This window comes from Peromyscus eremicus, chromosome 23 (assembly GCF_949786415.1).
Source record: "Peromyscus eremicus chromosome 23, PerEre_H2_v1, whole genome shotgun sequence".
Classification (NCBI taxonomy): Eukaryota; Metazoa; Chordata; class Mammalia; order Rodentia; family Cricetidae; genus Peromyscus; species Peromyscus eremicus.
In genome coordinates this window covers 34,087,975-34,108,357 of record NC_081438.1, presented here as the reverse complement: position 1 = coordinate 34,108,357, position 20,383 = coordinate 34,087,975, and the positions used below count along the sequence as shown (strand labels likewise).

Below are 20,383 nucleotides of genomic sequence, written 5' to 3'. Positions count from 1 at the left end.
AGTCCAAGTCTTGATAAAATACTATTTAAAAAAAATAATAAGATAGACAACGAGGAGTAACACCCACGGTTGACCTCTGGTCTCCATATCCCCCAACATAAATAAGTAGCCACACACATACACATGCATGAGAACTCTGTACACACAGATTGACCAACTCCACGCCTATTGCTAGTTAGGTCTGCCATCAAGAGCTCCTAAGGATCTCTACTTGGTGTTCCCATATCTCATCCTCCAACTGTTCTTCTCCCCAGCTGCTATTCCTTTGCTCCTGTGGAAATTATCAAAAGCACAGTGACAGATGGATTACAAGGTCTGTCATGATGGGCAAGCTGCCATCACAGAAGGAAAAGATCTGTGCCATGGCTTCTGAGCCCTCTTGTTGTGAGGCTGACCAATCATAAACTTGTGCCCAAAGCCTGGATAAAAAAGAATCCAACAACAAAAAAACAAAAACAAACAAACAAGTAACTTAAAAACCTTTGCCAGCACCACCACCAACTAGGACTCTGTGGTGGGAACTGCAGCAGCAGGCACTAAGCCAGACTGTTCATGAGGCCTGGCTATGGCTGTAGTTCTGGTTCTAGCTCTAAATGCCACTTCCCTTACCTTTGGTCAATTTTCTGGATATGGCTTTCTAGACTTCCTGTAGTTTCTGCAACTTCCAGTGACTTCCTTACATACTTAACTAACATCATCTTCTGTAATTTGTAACCAACTCTGGTGGGCACAGACATCAATTTTCAAGTGCTAGACGTGGTACATGGCACTCTTGACATCCTACCTCCCTGAAGTCTTCTACTACTCTGGTCACTCAAGGCCACTCTCCCATCCTTCTACTGACTTCATAAATTCTTTCTAGCTCAGGTAACCCAGAGCTCTTTGCCTACTGTGCCCCGCTGTCAACACCTTCAATATTACTCCCAGCAAAGTTCATTCTTCAGTCATCCACATTCTTCATTCTAAACTTTCTCCTGGTTACCCTCAACGCTGTCACAACTTCCCCTATCATCTGAGTACTATCAACAGTCAACTACAAAGCATACATCTGCACAAGGAATAGCAGTACATACACCAAAGTGCTGGCAGAGTCACTTGTTGCCTTATCCTGTGCAGTCTGTCTCTACCCTGTACTCACGTCTACTACTATTTACCACAGCAGACAAGCCCTGGCTTTCACCCAGAGTGAAGACCATCAAGTCCTGTCAATTGCACCTTCAAGCGTAGTCTCTGCAGTTGCAGCTTCTACCCATTTCGTGCCCTTACCCTTTCTCCAGCCTTTACATCTTCTGTCTGCCTGGGCTGCTCTAACAGGATGCCCTAGACTGAGCTGCTTAGAAACTACAGAAATGTATATCTCACGGTTCTGGAGGTTAGAGTCCACGAATGGCATCCAGGAGGAACATCAGTGCCTGGTGAGGGCTGCTCTCAAGGTGGCCATCTTTTCGCTGTGGCCTCATGGGGTGGAAGATGCAAGGCAACTCTCTGGGGTCTCTTTTATGAGGGCACTAATCCCCATTCATGACCTAATCACCATCAAAGACACCCCCCCCAACTCCTAACACCATAACCTTGGGGGCTAGGATTTTTTTTTTTAAGATTTATTTTATATGTGTGAGTGTTTAAGCCTGCATGTATGTATGTGCATGCCTAGTGCCCATGGAGGCCAGAAGACAGCATTTAATCCCCTGGAACTGAAGTTACAGGTGAGATGCCATGCGGATGCTGGGAATCAAACCTAGACCTTCTGTTAAAGCAGCAAGTGCTCTTAACTACCAGGCCATTTATGCAGCTGGGGATTGGGGGCGGGGGCGGGGGGGCTAGCATTTCAACAGATGAATTTTGGAGCTGAACGAGATGGTACACCCCAGCTATTCAAAAGGCTGAGGTGAGAAGATTACTTGAGCTAGGATTTCAAAACCAGCGTGCATGACTGTGCTTTTCACTGGCTAAATCCAGAACTACACCTCAGCTAGTTTTGTATCACAATTTTATATCACAAAGCACAGTCTATTGTTTAACTTTATCTTTCAGAAACATACCACAGGCTCTTCCTTATACAGGGAAATCACTTAATACATGTTACATTGAAATGATAAACTAAATGACAAGTCAAGAAATACCACAGCAGACAGCACCTTGCAACTCTCATTTACACTGTTTCTGGAAATCTGAAAGTCAAGCACATTATAAAGCCCTCAAAGACAGAAATCCAATTCCAATGTAAGCAGAGTCTCCTATTCTCTCAACAATCTACAACATGTGTATCTATCTACCTGCTAGGGAGTACTTCTCTTAAGAGCTCCAAGCTGAGGCCTACAGAGAGAGCTCCATCTGTGAATTGCCTGCCATACAAACATGAGAAATTGAATTCAGAACCCTAGCATCCATATAAAAAGACAGGCAGGGCAACATTATATCTGTAACTATAGTGCTGGGGAGACTGAGACGGGAGGCTCCCTGAATCTTGCTGGCTAACTAGCCTAGCTCAAACAATGAGTTGCAGGTTTAGGGAGAGATTTTGTCTTAAAAAACAAGTTGAAAAGCTGGCTCAGTGGTTAAGAGCAGCTGTCTAAACAAGGCCCTGAGGTCAGTTACCAGCACCCAAATCAAGCCATTCACAACAACCTATGACTCTAGCTTCAGGAGATCTAATGCTCTCTTCTCTTCTGGCCTCCTGCAGCATCCAGGCTGTGTATACATATACACAGACACACACATAACATTTTAGGGGTCAGAGAGATGGCTCAGTGGTTAAGAGTACTTGTTGCTCTTTTAGAGGACCTGAATTCTGCTCCTAGCACCCACATGGTAGCTTACAACTGTCCTTAACTCCAGTGTCAGGGGATCCTGTGCCCTCTTCTGGCCTTCATGGGGACCAGGCATGCGTAGAGTAAACTACATACATGCAGCAAAACACATAAAATAAAAACTCGATTTAAAACATAAAGATGTTTTAAAAGGTGGAGGGTCTAGAGAAATGGCTCAGTGGTTAAGAGCACTTGCTCCTCTAGCAGAGGACACAGGTTCAATTCCCAGCACCCATGTGGTGGTTCACAACCATCCATAATCCTAGTTTCAGGGAATCCAATGCCACCTTCTTGTTTTCCATGGGCACCAGACATGCATATGATGGACATACAAACATGCAGGCAAAATGCCCATACACATAATAAAACAACAGTACATGAGGTACAGAAATTTATCTGACTCCAGCACCTCAGGACCTTGCATCAGTCCTCTCACAGCTCTATATATACACACAAACCACCTTAATAGTCAAGCAGCGGAGAGTAGAACGGTTGGGGCCAGGCCCTCAAGGCACATGGGAATGAAGAAAGGACTAGGCACAGTAGCCTAGAGGACAACCTGGGCTCCATTAGTTTTCACAGGACAATGAATCTCAGGAATAAATGCCATCACTAACTGAGACCAAGCACTAGCTCTTCATCCATTCTGTTCTGATTTCTACTTTAAAACATGTGCAGGGACTAGAGAGATGACTCAGTAGACAGAAGGAGGACTGAGTTTGGATCCATAGCACCTACATAAAAAGCCAGGTGTTCTAAAATTCACATATATGTAACCCAAGCACTGAGAAGCTAGAGGCAGGAGATCCCTGGAACTCACTGGCCAATCAGCCGAGCCAACTGGAAAGCTCCAGATCTAGTGAGAGACCCTGTCTCAAGAATAAAAAGGTGGAGACTGGTAGGGGAAAGCACTAGACATCAGCCTCTAGCCTTCACACACATATGTGCACACGCAGACACACACAAGCATGAAGCGCTTGTTCACCTAGGAGTCATTGCTAATTACATGAGTCTATGTATACATCCACATAATCCGTGGGAATTGGTTACTAATGTGTCTTCACTTCCTCCTGGAAGTCTCAAATTCATCTAATTTCCAGAGAAGAAAAGAAAGGCAAAACACAAAAGAAAAAAGGAATTTCATGACACTCAGGAAGTATTTGCTCTCTGTTGCTAGAGCACAGTGTGCACGCCAATTTGTCTGAGATGTACAATTAGTGGAGCTGGCTCTGTGCAAACATTCTAATTTACAGAAGAAAACATCGTAACTGTCTAGGGCAACTGTTATGTCTTCTCAAGCACCCTTACAAATGGTTGCCATTCAAACTCAGGAAATGGACTATAGCAACAAGGACATGATTAACTATTAATACTAATATGAAGAGTCAGATATGTTCTCCTTTAAATTAACTGCTTCTTAAGTACATGTCCATTAAAAATTTTAAGCATTATGAAACTTGGTATCTAGTTGTTTCATTTGTGGTCAAAAGAAATAACCCTGGGGTTCACAATTAAGCATAACCCTCCCCTTACAGGTAACTGCTTAACAGTTCCCATTAAAGGAAATTCCTTACTTTTAAAAAGAAAAGGAGAAAAAAAAAAATGGTCAGATTAAAGAAGCGACTGCTAATACCCAAGATGAAGTTCAGTGAAGACAAAAAGCAGTATGTTTAATAAAGTATACTAGAGAGTATGCCTTGTAAAGAAATGCAATGTGCCGGGCAGTGGTGGCATACACCTTTAATCCCAGCACTCGAGAAGCAGAGGCAAATGGATCTCTGTGAGTAGCCAGCCTGGTCTACAGAGTGAGTTCCAGGACAGCCAGGACTACTCCACAGAGAAACCGTTTCTCGAAAAACCAAAAGGAAAAAAAAGGACTGCAATGTGCAGTGGAATGTAAATAACCTATACACACAGAGAAGTATACTGTGCAAAAATAAAAAATGTTTTAAAGTCCTGTACACTGGGGATGTATATCAAAGTAGTGTAGATTTTGGGTTCCTCTCCCAGGACCAAAGACAGGAGTGGGGAAGGAGGAAGGATTAGGAAATGGGAGGGAGACCTTCAGTGCAACCACTCTGTGACACAATGAAAAAATGCACACTGTTCACTTTCAGATTTGTAGAATACATCCATTAAGATGATATCCAATATATACCTTGGACCTTGGGCAATAAATAGTGATGTACCAGTGTAGATTTCCATAATGTAGATTTCCATAATGTCCCCATTGTGTGTGAAGGACTTGGTTGTCAGCAGACAGGCTTTTGAAGGGTGAATGAATCATGAGGATTCTAACTTTATCAACAGACTAACAGTTTTATCAACAGTTCATGCTAGGACCTGGCTGGAAGAAGTTGGTGGCTGAAAGACATGGCTCTTGTGAGGTGAGCAGCCTTCCTCCACCAATGCTCTTCCATCCTGATGTTCCTGCCTCACTACGGTCCTAGAAACACCAGGCCAGGTGGTCGGTCACAGGCTGAAACTTCTCAAACTTCAAGGCAAAATAATTCCGTTTTCCCTTATTTTTGTCAAAGCAACTAGCAGGTGACTGCCACATGAACTTCACACATGTATTGCTGCAGCAGGGGGTGTTAACAGTGGGGGAAAGAGTGGGTGGGCAGAAAGTACAGAACTCCCTGCTTATCTTTTGGAACATGTTCCAAGACCTCTAGGAGACAACTAAAACTGCATATACTACCAATCTGTACATATACATATTTTCCTACATAGGTAGCTAAATAATAAAATTAATTTACTATTTAGGAACTTTAGGAGATTTAAAACAGCTGACTACTGTAACATATTATAATGAAAGTTGCTTAAAACTATTGAATAGTTCTAGAACTGTCCATTCAGTATTTTGAGAGCAAAGTGAACCATAAGAAAATGAAACTACAGAAAAGAAAAGAAAACCACAGACAAAGGATGGGGGTGACTACTGAATAAGGGAACTCTACAGTCTGCCCAGTTTTGTTGTCGCCTAAAATTGCTCTAAAATAAAGTCTGTTAATAAAAAGGTTAAGTCTAGTCTCAAAAAAGGGGAAGAGGCTTCTTTCCCATCCTCTCTGGTCTCTACACATCACCACCCACAATGCCCAGGGTTACTGGGCCCTCAGCTCTGTCCTCTTTCTCTTTACCAAACCCAAGTCCCCAGTGTTTTAATCACTACCTACAAGTTAATGACCTCCAAAGTTGATGTGATAGCTAACACTGTCAACTTGACAGTATCTAAAATGGAAACATATCTAAGCATGGAAACAAACCTCTGGGGCATATCCATGAGGGACTTTCTAGATTAGGTTAACTAATTAACTGAACCAGAAAGACTCATCCTAAATATGGATGACACTATCCTGTGAACTGCACAAAAACGAGAAAGGTAACTGAGCACCAGCATCCACCTCTCTGCTTCCTGACTGCGGATACTACGTAAAGAGCTGCCGGACACTCCTGCTGCAAAGACAGACTGGGCCTCAAACTGTGAATCCAAACTCCTTTTTCCTAGGTTGTTTTTGGGAGGTACTTTATCACTGCAGTGAGAAAAGTAATGAAGACCACTAGTTCTAACCTATTGCCTCTGAACTGGAGTACCCAGTGGCCTCTCAGACAACATCTTACAGAAAATATGGGGTTATCTTTTTCATCTCTTTGTAGTAAAACGCCACAAGACTTTCATGCTTGGAGATTATCAATTAGCTAGAGCGGGCAACAAAAGCTGTAGAAAGTATGAGAAAGTACCAAGACATAAAATAGCTGTTATTAATTTGTTAAATTAACTAAGTTTTGAGTTGTTACTACTTTTTTTTTTTTTTTTTTTTTTTTTTTTTTTTTGGTTTTTCAAGACAGGGTTTCTCTGTGTAGCTTTGCGCCTTTCCTGGGACTCACTTGGTAGTCCAGGCTGGCCTCGAACTCACAGAGATCCGCCTGCCTCTGCCTCCCGAGTGCTGGGATTAAAGGCATGCGCCACCACCGCCCGGCGAGTTGTTACTACTTTTACACACTTCTTAAAACGTGTTAAATTACAATGACTTCTTCCACTACAACTCAATGCCTGAAACCCACATCTGTATTCTTTTCCCCAAGACAGGGTCTCTCTGTGTAGCTCTGACTGTCCTGGAACTGGATGTGTAGACCAGGCTGGCCTCAAACTCAAGATCCCCCTACCTCTGCCTCCAGAGTGCTGGGATTAAAGATGTATACTACCATGCTGGTTAGATTCTCTCTTAAAGTAGGGCTTCCAATTAAGTTTCAGGCCCCATAAATCCTCACCCCCACACTCCACACACCCCCCACATCCCCACCCCACCCCTTGTCCTCAGATGCTGCAGTGGGGCCTCGGGCCTCTCACACTACTCTTTATTTCTTTTTATTACAGAATTAAAGACCCTGGAGAAAGTATGCCTTTGAGAGAATGTGTTCATACCCTAAACCATCTCCAACCTCTAAGAAATTAATAAAGATCTATTAAAAATATGTCACAAGAATTTTGGAATGGATCTTAGATCAAAATTCTAAACAAATATGTTCCATGTCTCCTATTAAAAACCTGCACACAAAGGTACCTGCTTAAAGACACCCTAAAGTAGGGCTGGGGAGATGATGGCACTAGGAAAAGCACTTGTTGCACAAGCAGGACCCAAGTCCGGATCTCCAGCACCCATTTTTTTTTTTTTTAAGGAGCAGCCACACACCTCCATTATCCCAGTGCAAGGCAAGAGGTGGGGGCAGAGGTGAGAACTGGAGACAGGAACATCCCAGGATTAGCAAGCCAGGCAGTCTAGCCAAGAGCTCCAGGTTCAGCAAGACCCTGTCTCACACAAGTTCCAGGACAGCCAGGGCTACACAGAGAAACCCTGTCTCAAAAAAAAAAAAAAGAAGAAGAAGAAGAAGAAGAAGAAGAAGAAGAAGAAGAAGAAGAAGAAGAAGAAGAAGGGGGAGGGAGGGAGGAAGGGAGAAGAAAAAAAGAAAAATGAAAAAAGTGAAAAGCAAAAGAGGAAGAGGTCTGATGCTGACCACTGGTCTTCATAAGCAAAGCCATGAACACACAACACGTATGTATGTACACAAAATTTCTAAAATACAGCCAAAGCATCTAACTATACTCCCAACCAATTGGGGGTGGGGGGCAAGACCACGCTACTTTTGCCTGGTATGACCTGATCCCATAATCAAAATTGCTTTTTATTTCCTCTGATGTGAAATGCCTTCATCTTACTTTGAATCTTCTAGTGGTTACCTTTAATATTGTTTTTCACGACAGGGTTTCTCTGTGTAGTCCTGGCTGTCCTGGAACTCATTCTGTAGACCAGGCTGGCCTTGAACTCATAGAGATCTGCCTGCCTCTGCCTCCCGAGTGCATTTCTGTAATTAGTAATGTCAAAAGTAAAACCAAGTCTGGTCCTTACCTTCTTCCAAAATTTCCTGATCCACCCCACCACCAAAACTAGCCAGCTTCTCTGGGTCCCAGAGTCATTTTATAGAATTGCTTTAGATAACCAGCCCCCCACTTAAATTGTTTTATATTCTCATTGAATTCATTCTAATGATTAAGTTTATAATTAAACAATTTTATGTTTAAATTTCAATAACAGTGTTCTGGTTTTTTGTTTTTAATATCACAACTTTCTCATTTTTAAGTTATTTATCATTTTTAAGTTATTAATGGCTTTTTTTGCCGTTAATAAGCATTCTCTTACTATGTCACCCAGGCTGACCTTGAATGCTGGATACAAGTAATCCTCCCGTTTCAGCTTTCTGATTTGGAAAGCTGATTTCAGGCACACCAATTAAGTCTTTAGTTGAGTGTCTGCATTTATGAAAAAGTTGTTTCTTTTTACAGAAAAACTTCCAGATGGCATCAGAAAGATTGCAGAGAAGACCCCACGTCCTTGAACAGAAAGGACATGCTGGTGCCTGTAACTTCAGTCCAAGAATGGGTGAGCTCCCACTGAAGCCCACATGCTAGTTCCACCCTTTGCATGTACATGTGCATATGTGTGCATGCACTCAGAAGCCAGAGGTCAATGTAGGATGGGGTCAGTAAGAGGGTGCTTTCTTCTCAGTCTTCCATCTTACTTTTGAGACAGGCTCTCACAGACTAGAGGAACTCCCGGGCTTATCTCTACCCCGGCACTGAGCTACTGACGTATACCTACCTCCACACCTGGCTTTCTGCATCAGTGCTGGGATCCAAATTCAGGTCCTCATGTTTACAAAGCAAGTATTTTATGAACTGAGCCATGTCCGCACTCCACTGGCTCAATCTTCTCTGCATTTGCAGGGAGCACTTTTCTGTTGCCTTCACAAATTAACAATTAAGGTGATTAACTCTTGAATACAATCCTTTCCCCTCAAAACTCTCAGCCTTACTCCATCCAACAACGTTGCAGCAAAGTCTAAAAGCATCCTGATGTCCCCTTCCTAAGTCACTCCCCTACACATATTTGCTTCAGTAAGGCTGTTTTAGAGTGTTTTATCCTTAAAACTTAAAATTTTCATCAGGCTATGTCTTTCCACTAATTTCACCTAATGCAGAATAAGCCTATTGAATATACAAAAGCATCTGCTGTTTTTCTTTAAACTCAAAGATACTTTTCCATTGTACCTCTGATTACTGTTTCTGTTTTGTTTTAGTATCTTCTCAGGAACAAGCACTCATTTAACTTCCTACATGGCCAATTTTCTTCCTCATGGATCCTAACAGAGTTTAAAATTCTGCAAACGCACTGGGCGGTGGTGCACACCTTTAATCCCAGCACTGGAGGGGCAGAGGCAGGCGGATCTCTGTGAGTTTGAGGCCAGCCTGGTCTACAGAACAAGTTCCATGACAGGCACCAAAACTACACAGAGAAACCTTGTCTCAAAAACCAAAAAAAAAAAAAAAAAAAAAAAATCTGCAATTGCATTTAGTAGTATTATTTTCTTTCTCTTGGCATATTCATTTCACTTCATAATTCTGTCTCTCAATCAACTAGTTTTCAGCTTGGCCTATGGCCTTTTTCATCTTAAAAAAAAAGATTTCATGGGCTGGAGAGATGGCTCAGGTTAAGAACACTGACTGGCTGGAGAGATAGATGGCTCAGAGGTTAAGAGCACTGGCTGTTCTTCCAGAGGTCCTGAGTTCAATTCCCGGCACCCACATGGTGGCTCACAACCTTCTGTAATGAGATTCAGCTCCCTCTTCTGGCCTGCATGGATACATGCAAACAGAACACTGTATACATAATAAATTTTTAAAAAATGCATAAGAACACTGACTGCTCTTCCAGGAGACCCGGGTTCAATTCCCAGCACCCACAAAGTCTCCTTGGGTAAACCATCCTGTTGATTCTGGATTCTGGTGTCTGTATCTAACTCTGACCTGGTTTCCACTCCAGGTGGCTGGAATGCTGCCCACTGCTCCAGGGGAAAGACTGCAGCGTGAAGGAAGCAGCCTTGATAGTTCTGAGCATATGGAACCCACATGTGTCCTATGGCCTCCTGGCCCAAGGGCTCCTGAATCTAATTGCTGCACAGGAACAAATCTACCCCTGGCTGCCTGGAGTCATTTGGGATCCATCATCCAGACTTTTTTCCCTACTTCCCAAATTAGCAGAACCCTTATCAAAATTTACATTGTTTCTTGTAGCCCTGTACTAATTCTTAGGAAACACAGTGAATGAGTCAGGCCCTCATATTTCTTCACCCTGATCCCACCTATTATGATTCAGCTTTTCACCTTTTTTTCCCTCAATCAATTCTATCAGAAGCTGCTGATTCAAGAGGAAGGAAGACAGGAAGTTAGGGGAATTCTAGTACCTATTCACATATTCCCTCCAAGTTGCCAATGATCATTTTTTCTAAGTGTTCTTCCATCTTCTCAATTCTCTTTCTTTTGGAGTGAGCTATTCTTTCTAAAAATATTTTGGATTAAATTCTCTTTCACGCTGTTGGGTTTTTCCACCCATCTGGATATCCTTGCTGTCTGCACACATTTAAAAGTGAGATGGAGTTAACTACGTGGCATCCTTCAGTGTTGTAGTCAAGTATCTTCTCTCAGTAGATTTCCTTCTTGAGTTTGCATTTTGAGTGAGAAAGTACATTACCTTTGGGGTTCATAAGCAAAGCCTAGCCACTGCCTTCCATCATGGTAAAAGGTCAAATAAAGAGCTGACAGGCTCAGAAGGCAAAAATAAAAATAAACAACTTCATTTGGGTTGTGGGTATATTGCCCAGAAAGCCCCAATTTCCCTCCAGACAGGGAATTTAATTTTTATAGAGAAATGTTTGTCTAAAAATAAATATCTGGCCGGGCGGTGGTGGCGCACGCCTTTAATCCCAAGCACTCGGGAGGCAGAGCCAGGCGGATCTCTGTGAGTTCGAGGCCAGCCTGGGCTACAGAGTGAGTTCCAGGAAAGGCGCAAAGCTACACAGAGAAACCCTGTCTCCAAAAAAAAAATAAAATAAAATAAAATAAAGTAAAATAAAATAAAATAAAATAAAATAAATAAATAAATAAATAAATAAATAAATAAATAAATAAATAAATATCTGTATCAGCTATGCCCTTACTAAAGAGGAAAATGAACAAACAGAGGGAAGAATGTGGGAACATTCTAGCACAATGGCTTCAGATGGCCTTTTGAATCAGTGTGTGTGACACCATTCCACACTCACCACCCTTGCCCAAGCACAGCCTCACAAGGGGCTGCCAGGAGCCTTTCCTGCTTCCTCTAAATCCCTATTCTCACACCCATCACGGTGGCACAAGCTTGTCACCTTGTCCACTATGGAGGTGGAGGCATGAGGATCAGTTCAAAGCCCATCTTGGCTACAAAGGAACTATCTCAAAAAAAGAAATCTCCATTCTGCTCATCTGTTTGTATGTAATATCTGTTCCTTCGAACAGCTTAGCTCTCCCTTCTGCAAAAGGGTCTTTCCTTGTATTTGTCTCTCTCCACTTAAAATCACAGCACAACTGACAAATTCACCATATGTATCTGAGAGGTGTGGTGGCACACCCCTCTAAGTGAGTTCAAGCCTGTCCTACTCTACCAAAAATGATACCCTGTTTCAAAGAGCTGTCTAACATACACATATACTGAGTTGACTGCCATTCAAGCTGATAAACACCTCAAACAGTTACCAATGTGAGGAAACTAAGGCTGGTAAATTTCCAGTGTATGACAAAGTACTAGCCACAGTCACCATCTACACATTAGACACACAGAACTTACTACTTATCTTGTAATGCCACTACCTCTTTGCTTGCCCCGCCCCCTTTTCCTAGTCCTTTTCATTGTGAGCAGTTTCTAATTTTCCTGTCTGTCAGGATTTCAGAGTGAATGGGGGATGAAAGTTTGGTGTCCTATGTCCTCTACTGTGATCATGCTGGAGTCTCTCAGAAGTTAAGGATTTATCACAGCTCCTTTTACCATTGCACTGGTCTTCAGAGTAAACATTTTCCAGACAACACTTCTGCCTCTCATGCAACTGTTCACATACACTGAGAGACCACAAGAGTCCTGCTCCATGGAGAGGTACTTAAACTGTAGCTCCATCTCTCCCTTCCGCATGTGGTGGAAGGGCACACTTTGTGTGAATGTGCCCTCTCATCTGTCCACGTGCTCTCAGGTCCAGTGCGCCTTGCTCTATCATTCTCTGCCTCATTTTTTATATTATTGTGGGAGGTGGAAGGAAAGGGGTAGAAGGAAAGGGGTAGGTACCGTGACCTGTCTGTGGCGGTCAGAGGACACCTTTTGAGGACTGCCTCTCACTCCCCACCTTGTTGAGGCAGGCTCTCTTGTCTCTGCATGGTAGCTGCTGCAGAATTTCTAGGCAATCCACTACCTCTGCCTCCCATCCCACCGCAGCAGTGCTGGAGATAAAGACGCCTGCTGGCCACCACATCAGCTTTCTTATGTGGGTTCCAGAAACCAAACTCAGGTTCTCAGGTTTATGCAGCAAGCCCTGTTACTCACTAAGCCATACTGCCAGCCCTCTCGCCAGCCCCTTGCCTTATTTTTGTTGTTGTTGTTGTTTTGTTTGTTTTTTCGAGACAGGGTTTCTCTGTGTAGCTTTGTGCCTTTCCTGGATCTCACTCTGTAGACCAGGCTGGCCTCGAACTCACAAAGATCTGCCTGCCTCTGCCTCCCAAGTGCTGGGATTAAAGGCGTGCGCCACCAACACCCGTCTTTTAACACAAGCTTTGACTGAACCCAGAGCTTGCCTTTTCACTAGACTGGCTAGACATCAAGTTCCCAAGGACCCCCCACCCATCTCCATCCCCGAGTCCCGAAACATGGATGCATGTAGGTAAGTGGTTGCCAAATGGGGAGACTGGAAACAAGGACAGGGCTTGTGAAGTGATAAAAATGTTCAAAAATAAGAAAGTGGTGATAGTTACACAATCTAGTGAATATACTAAAATCTGTTCAACTTTTTCAAAAATTGAGACAGCTGTCTCATGTAATCCAGACTAGACTTGACCTCTCTGTAGTTTGATGACCTTAAACTCCCAATCTTCTGACCTCTACCCCACCCCTACACCCCGATCCTGCCCCATACTAGGATTATAGGCCTGCACCACCACACCCAGTTTATGTAGTACTAGGGATGGAATACAGGAATTCATTCATGCTATGCAAGCATTCTGCACCAACTGAGCCCTCAACTGCACACTTTAAAAGGGTAACATTTGCGTAGCGGTGGTGGCACAGGCCTTTAATCCCAGCATTTAGGAGGCAGAGGCAGGCTGATCTCTGTGTTAGAGGCCAGCCTGGTCTACAGAATGAGTTCCAGGACAGCAAGGGCTGTTAACACAGCGAAATCCTGTCTCAAAAATACAAAAACAAAGAAAGGGAGGAAGGGGCATTTATGGGTTGAGGATATAGTTCAGTGGTGGTATGCCTAACATGTGCAAGGCCAGGCCCCGGGTCAATCCTCACACTGTGCCCCCCACCAAATGTTACTGTTATGATGTGAATTTTAGTTCTTTAAAAAAAAAAAAAATAGCTGGGCAGTGGTGGCGCACGCCTTTAATCCCAGCACTTGGGAGGCAGAGGCAGGCAGATCTTTGTGAGTTTGAGGCCAGCCTGGTCTACAGAGTAAGATCCAGGAAAGGCACCAAAGCTACACAGAGAAACCCTGTTTCGGAAAAAAAAAGAAAAAAAAAGAAAAAAAAAGGCATTTTACTGCCAAAGAGACTGAAGGGATACAATCCCAATTCCTGTTAGGTTTTAAGATCTAAAACTTCTAACAGATCTTTGATGCTATTAAAAAACAGAAAATCAATAAGTTATAAATAAGAAAAGTAAGCTACTATACCATTCTAAATTTAAAAAAAAAAAAAAAAAGGGCCAGGCGGTGGTGGCACATGCCTTTAATCCCAGCACTCGGGAGCTAGGGCCAGGCGGATCTCTGCGAGTTCGAGGCCAGCCTGGGCTACCAAGTGAGTCCCAGGAAAGGCGCAAAGCTACACAGAGAAACCCTGTCTCGAAAAACCAAAACCAAAAAAAAAAAAAAAAAAAAAAAGGTAGGAACCATTAATAGGGAAAGAAGTGGGGAAGACATGCAGGAAGTGTCTCATTTATGAAAACAACATCTTTCAGTGGGAGGCAGAAAACGAACTAGTGAGGACCAAGGAAACAGGATCCTTCTTACTGTAAAATAGGGAAGGGTACTTCAAAATTATGCCCAAGATGGCACAGACCCAGCAACACTCTACAAAGCAGACTCTTTTCCCTTCAATTTGCCCAACGTTGCTAGCTAATCCTTTACATCCACGGAAAGCTCTGGTAGCTTGTTTTTCTGTAAAGTCTACATAACCTTCAGACAGTGAACATTTCTGTGCTAACAGGTATATATTACTAATGCCCCAACCATAGAAATGTACATCTAAAAATAGTGTGCGAGGGTTTTCAAGAAAACCTGCCTATAAAATCAAATCTAAGAAGAACAACTAAGAAGGCTTCCACAGACTGCAGGATTTCTTCACAGGCAAAACTGGTCTCAAATAGCCCCCAAACAGGATGTCTGGCTACAATTAGAAGAAATATGAGAAATGTGACGCCCACACACACACACAAAGAAAAACAAAATATCTGAGACGCACAAGTGTGTGAAAACCACTAGCCTTACAGTCAGTCCACTAATCACAAAAACTGTTTTAAAAGATGAAACTCACCTTCAGTTACAGGGTAATAATATATAGTTGGTCCTTAAAAGATGCCAAGATGCAACAGCTTTCTAGTAAGTAGACTGAAATAGATGCAAATTAAAATTTTGATTGAACTGCTGATTTGGAACTTAATGGCTTAAATGCACACACAGGAGCATTCCAGGAAAAAAATACAGAACCTGGCTTTCTTCAATGGAGTAATACTGTCTCTATCCCACCTTAAGCAAAAACAGTATGTTGAAGAATTCTCACTCTGTTTTGCATGAAGAACGGGTTGGGCCCTCTGGGTTCTCACACATTACTATTTTCTGCCTCCCACTGAAAATGTGTCAGCCTCACGTACACTCTCTGGTTACATGGTGTGTGCATAATATTAAAAGGGAAAAAAAACTAAAACGCCTACTAGACTAGTCACAAACAGAATTAGTACTTCAGAATGGAATTTAAGCCAGTCATCTGAACAAGAGACTCCTAGATCCTGTTGCTATTTCTTGAATGCTTTTATAGGGTGTCATTTTTTTCCCACCCTGCCCTTTTCCTTTATTGAATTTTCATACAATGAGTTTGCTATGACCATCACCGGATGTAAGAACAACAACAAAAAGTTACAGCTGGATCCTGTATTGGCTTCAGCTGCAACTAAAGCTAATTTATTTTTAAAGCCTTCAGGAAAGCACTGAGGGAGGGAGGGAGGGAGGGAAGGAGGGAGGGAGAGAGGGAAAAAAGACAGATTCATTCCCAAGGGAGTTCCAGTTTGCTCTATATCCAAGGATGCAACAGCAAAGCATCTTTTTTGTGTTATGTAACTACAGTTTGTCAAAATTCTCCAATCCTAAAGTTCATTTCATTATAAAACCCTGGCCAAATATTCAAATAAAATCTTTACTATGTTAAGCCAGACAACTAATCACCTCCATATGGGTGTGGGTCTAAAAAACCATTGTGCATGCTGGTTCCCAATTCACCCACACACAGTTCATCAACATCTGAGCCTTTTAGTCACTTCTTTTGGTTACCAACTTAGGCCACACTTACCAAAAAACACAAGAAATGAATACAACTTTGACCTCGAATTAAGAAGATGACTTTAAGGTATTTATAATGAAAGTAGCATTAAAGAAGAAACTAACACACACCTCTCTCTTGCTCATGTGCATAATCTAGTCTATAGTTTGCAAAGAATAACAGACACTAGGACTATATTCATCAAAAAAAGTGGAAAACTGAAAGAGACTAACGATATGATGTAAATCTTCATTAGAGGCTAAATATGTAAGAAAAATAGTGAGGCTGGACAGATCGCTCAGCAGTTAAAAGCATTAGCTCACTCTTCCGAGGACCAAGGTTAGAGTCCTAGCACCCACATGGCAACTCACAACTTTCTGTAATGCCAGTCCCAGGAGATCTGACATCCTTTCCTGGCCTTCATGGGTATCCGGTATACATGTGGTATCCAGGCACAGGTGGTAAATAGATGTGGTATCAGACACAACACCCATACACATAAAATAAATAATGTTTAAAAAGAAAAACAGTTTGAAAAGACTCCTTGAGAATAATCAGGGAAAACTGAATTTGCACTATATGTGAAATACTATGAAATTGCTCTGTGTGTGTGTGTGTGTGTGTGTGTGTGTGTGTGTGTGTGTGTGTGTGTGTGTTTAAAACAAGGTCTGACTGCCAGGCTGATCTAAAACTCACTAGAGTAGCACAGGCAGCATCCTGCTTCAGCCTCCCAAGTGCTGAGACCCAGTGTCCGACAGGAACTGCTGTTACTCTTTAAGTGGAACTAGAGTTGTGGTTCTACAGAAGACTGTCCACAGCAAACCAAACACTAAAGTATTTAAGGAGAAAATGTAATGACACTTGTAACCAACTTTCAAATAGATCCTACACAAACACACACCATTTAAATTATATGAAGAGGCAGAAAATGAACAAAACGTTAGCAATTCATTAATGTAAAAAGACAGAGGGTTTCCAGCTATTAGGATGAAGAAAACATACAAATGAAATTTGAACCGCTGACTCTGAACTTAGATGTCCAATGGTAAATGTATGGGACTATTTATTGTACCATTCTTTGAAAAAAAAAGTTATATATTTGAATACTTTCAAAATACCAAGTTTGGAGAGAAAAATTACATTAATTGTCTTGCCAATCACAAATTTTTCCTGCACCCCAAAAACAGAAGCTCACTCTGCTGGCTCTGTGAACTGGGGCAGGCAAGGGGCTCAGTACACTGAGGGCTAGTAGATCTGAGTGCCCACTATCTGACAATTTCACTTAGACTTTTAAACATTTATTTCACAAATGAGAAGTTTGAAGTTCAGGGAGCATAACTTATGCAAATCAGGAAACTAGAAACAATATACATGTCAATGCCAAGTTTAACAACTGGGTTCAAAATGTCTCTCTATGTATCTAAGCACAAAGACTCAGAACAAACTCTCAGCCTAGACAGTTGACTCTTCTGCCATGAAGGAGGAATTATTCTCAATGGCTGACCTAGAATACAGGAAACAGGCAAAAACTGTAAAGTTACAGACAACAAGAGGTGGTAGGTGCCTGTCCAGACCCTATTTAGGAAAAAAATGGTTGCATGGCTATCTCCAGCAACATGACACCATGTCAACATGTCAGCCAAAATGAGAGCTGGTAATGGAAAAGGCTGCCTACCAAGTGCTGTGGCAATCCTACACTTCCAAAATCCAGTTAATGTATGGAAGAAACTATTTCCACATGGAGATAAGAAAGAGACATGTTTGGGACATCAGGAACTAAGAACATCAGGTTCAATTCTCATAAAGTAAAGGCCACCCTCTCTAGCTTACATGTGGGATAATGCTCAGGTGGTTAGCAGTGAAGCCCAGGCAGGTCAGCCTTCTTCCCTTTTAATCAGTGCCACCAACAACTTTACAACTCTTTCGTTAAGGAAAAGGCACACCTGTAAAAATCTGTTCTTGAAATCTCCAGGCACTAATCCAACCAGCTATGTTTCTTGACCAGTAACCAGCCACACCAAATTCCTGAAACTGGAGGGCTCCTCTAAGAAATGTTCTGCTAAAGCAGTGGCCCCAAGAGCAAACTTCTGAATTCTCAACTCCTGGGCAGCCAGCAGCAAACTTCACTGTGGTGGTGCTGAGGACGGAACCCAGAGCTTCACATCACTGAGCTACATCCCTAGCCAGACTAAAGTTTTTTCCTACACTATCAGAAACCTTGGCTGGGTGGCAGTGGTGGCACAGGCCTTTAATGCCAGCACTCAGGAGGCAGAGGCAAGCAGATCTCTATGAATTAGAGGCCAGCCTGATCTACAGAATGAATCCCAGGACAGCCAAGGCTACAAAACAAAACCCTGTCTTGAAAAACCAGAACCAAAAACAAATACTTTATAGGTAAATTGGGAAAGTCAAATAAAAGTTTTGATGTGGAATTCATGAAAACAATTCTAAAATAGATGGCCTCCACCCCTCTTCAAATGCAAGACCAAAATAACCCATAATAATTGACAGGACGACAAGCAAGTCCAACTATCCTTTATTATGAAGGAGAGAGGTAGAGGCAATGTGAAGGTTAACAGAAACTTAAAATCTAAAAACTAAATGTCAAAGCATTAATAGTGGCAGAATCCCAGGGGAAATAGCTTATGTTCTTTCCAGATTTAAAAAGAAAAATTAGTCATGTTCTGCATGTCCAGCCACATTATAAGGCATTTTATGAAACAGAACTACCACCCCAACAGCTAACTGAGGGTGGGACACATATGTCCTCCTCTAATGCTGTCACCAGGAGTGAAGGCCATGGGACAAGGTCTGGGGAGCAAGAGGCAGAGTATGCAAAGACCAGTTTGAAGTGAAGACTAGCATAGAGCCTAGCCCCTATTTTAGATGAAAAAACAAAGGTTCAGCCAGGGCGATAGGGCAAGAGTCAGTCTCTAAAAAAGAAGAAAGCAAAGCTTTAAAATTATGCTCCTTTGGGAATCACAGATAGCCTATGATTCCTGAGAAAATGCAGTGCTGTAGAAGTTTGTCCCCTATGAAGATTCTCTTTCTATATGGCAGTGAAAGGCATCATTTTCTTCTCAAAGCTTTCATGCTCAGAAATGCAGTCACGTATTGAATTAAAGTCTGCAATCACTCAACCTCCCACATTTGGGATATACAGCCTTGTCACATGAACAGGCCAAACATTTAAAAGATGCTAAAATCCTCTATTTTCCCATACTCTAACACAAACAAAAATGAATTCATTTGTCTGATCTTTTCTCAACTCAAAAAAATTTTAATCTAATTAGTGAAACTTGGCAAAGGGCATTCTTGATCATTTTCTTTTATTTCCTCTCTACTGAGAACTACAAGGGAGTCCTGTCTTCTAATAGAATGTTAAGTTGCCAATGTCTGCATCACTCTTACTTACTGTGCTTAAAAAAATATTTATGCTGAAAGAATTGTAATCATAAAAGTCTGCCAAATGCAACTATAAAAATATCCTAAGCATATGAAAATATAATTTTGTTTACACATTTTATGCAGAAGAACAAAGTGTTAATCTCAAAAAGAAAATATAACCTACCTCAGGGTTTTTTGTTTGTTTTTCGAGACAGGTTTCTCTGTGTAACAGCTTTGGCTAGAACTCACTCTGTAGACCAGGCTGGGAACTCACAGAGATCCACCTGCCTCTGCCTCCTAAGTGCTGGGATTAAAAGCATGTGCTACCACTGCCCTGCCCTACCTCAATTCTTAAAAAGACAAATATATATGGTTAATGAATACTTACAAGAAAGGAAAATGCTTCTCTCTCTGTAATCTATAGCGATGTGATCCTTGCTGAGCGAGAGAAAAGGAAATGTGCTTGCTGCCCCACAGCCTCAGGCCAGTCGCCTCTGGCTCTAAATGACAACACCTCTTCCTGGCCATTCTAATAAGAAGGGTTTTATTGCCCGATATGACAGGAAGTATAGAGACAGTGATGCTACAAGCAGGGTTAATTCAGCAAAACCCATCATCCGGAAGAGTGTGTGGGCTTAGAGCTCAATGGGCTAGCCACCAAGGCTCAATAAAGTCCAATGTAAGGAAAAGAATCATATCCTCTGGATAGTTAAGATGAGAAAACTCCTCCAAGAAACCCCTCTACAAGGGGCCCTCATGCTGGCCCTCCTCCGGGACTGGTGATAGGAAAGTGGGATTACCCATACTGGGTGACCAGGACCCTGTCCTGATGGGGAGGTATCTTCTGTACATGGTTCTGTGCACAAAGAAGAAAACAGGGTGGACTTGTGATAGGGGATCAAACACAATAATGATCACAAACCACACAGAATAGAGAACAGAGGAATCAACAGGTAGACCAATCCTTCTCTCATGCTCTCCTCCCCAGCAAATACCTAGGTCCCATTTTTATGGTTTCAAA

The 20,383-nt window shown here is 42.2% G+C and overlaps 1 protein-coding gene across 2 annotated transcripts in view; it reads right to left on the bottom strand.

Annotated features, from left to right (window-relative positions):
* The window catches only part of Cyth3 (cytohesin 3), a 91,049-nt gene that overhangs the window by 57,901 nt on the left and 12,765 nt on the right, over window positions 1-20,383 (bottom strand). The window contains exon 1 of one of the 2 annotated variants that reach the window (XM_059249524.1): window positions 1,363-1,471. The exons of the other annotated variant lie outside the window; for it this stretch is intronic. Coding sequence (XP_059105507.1) covers window positions 1,363-1,393 — 31 coding nt within the window. The 5' untranslated portion in view covers window positions 1,394-1,471. Of the gene's footprint in view, window positions 1-1,362; window positions 1,472-20,383 lie in introns of those variants that run through there. 2 annotated transcript variants of the gene reach the window in all.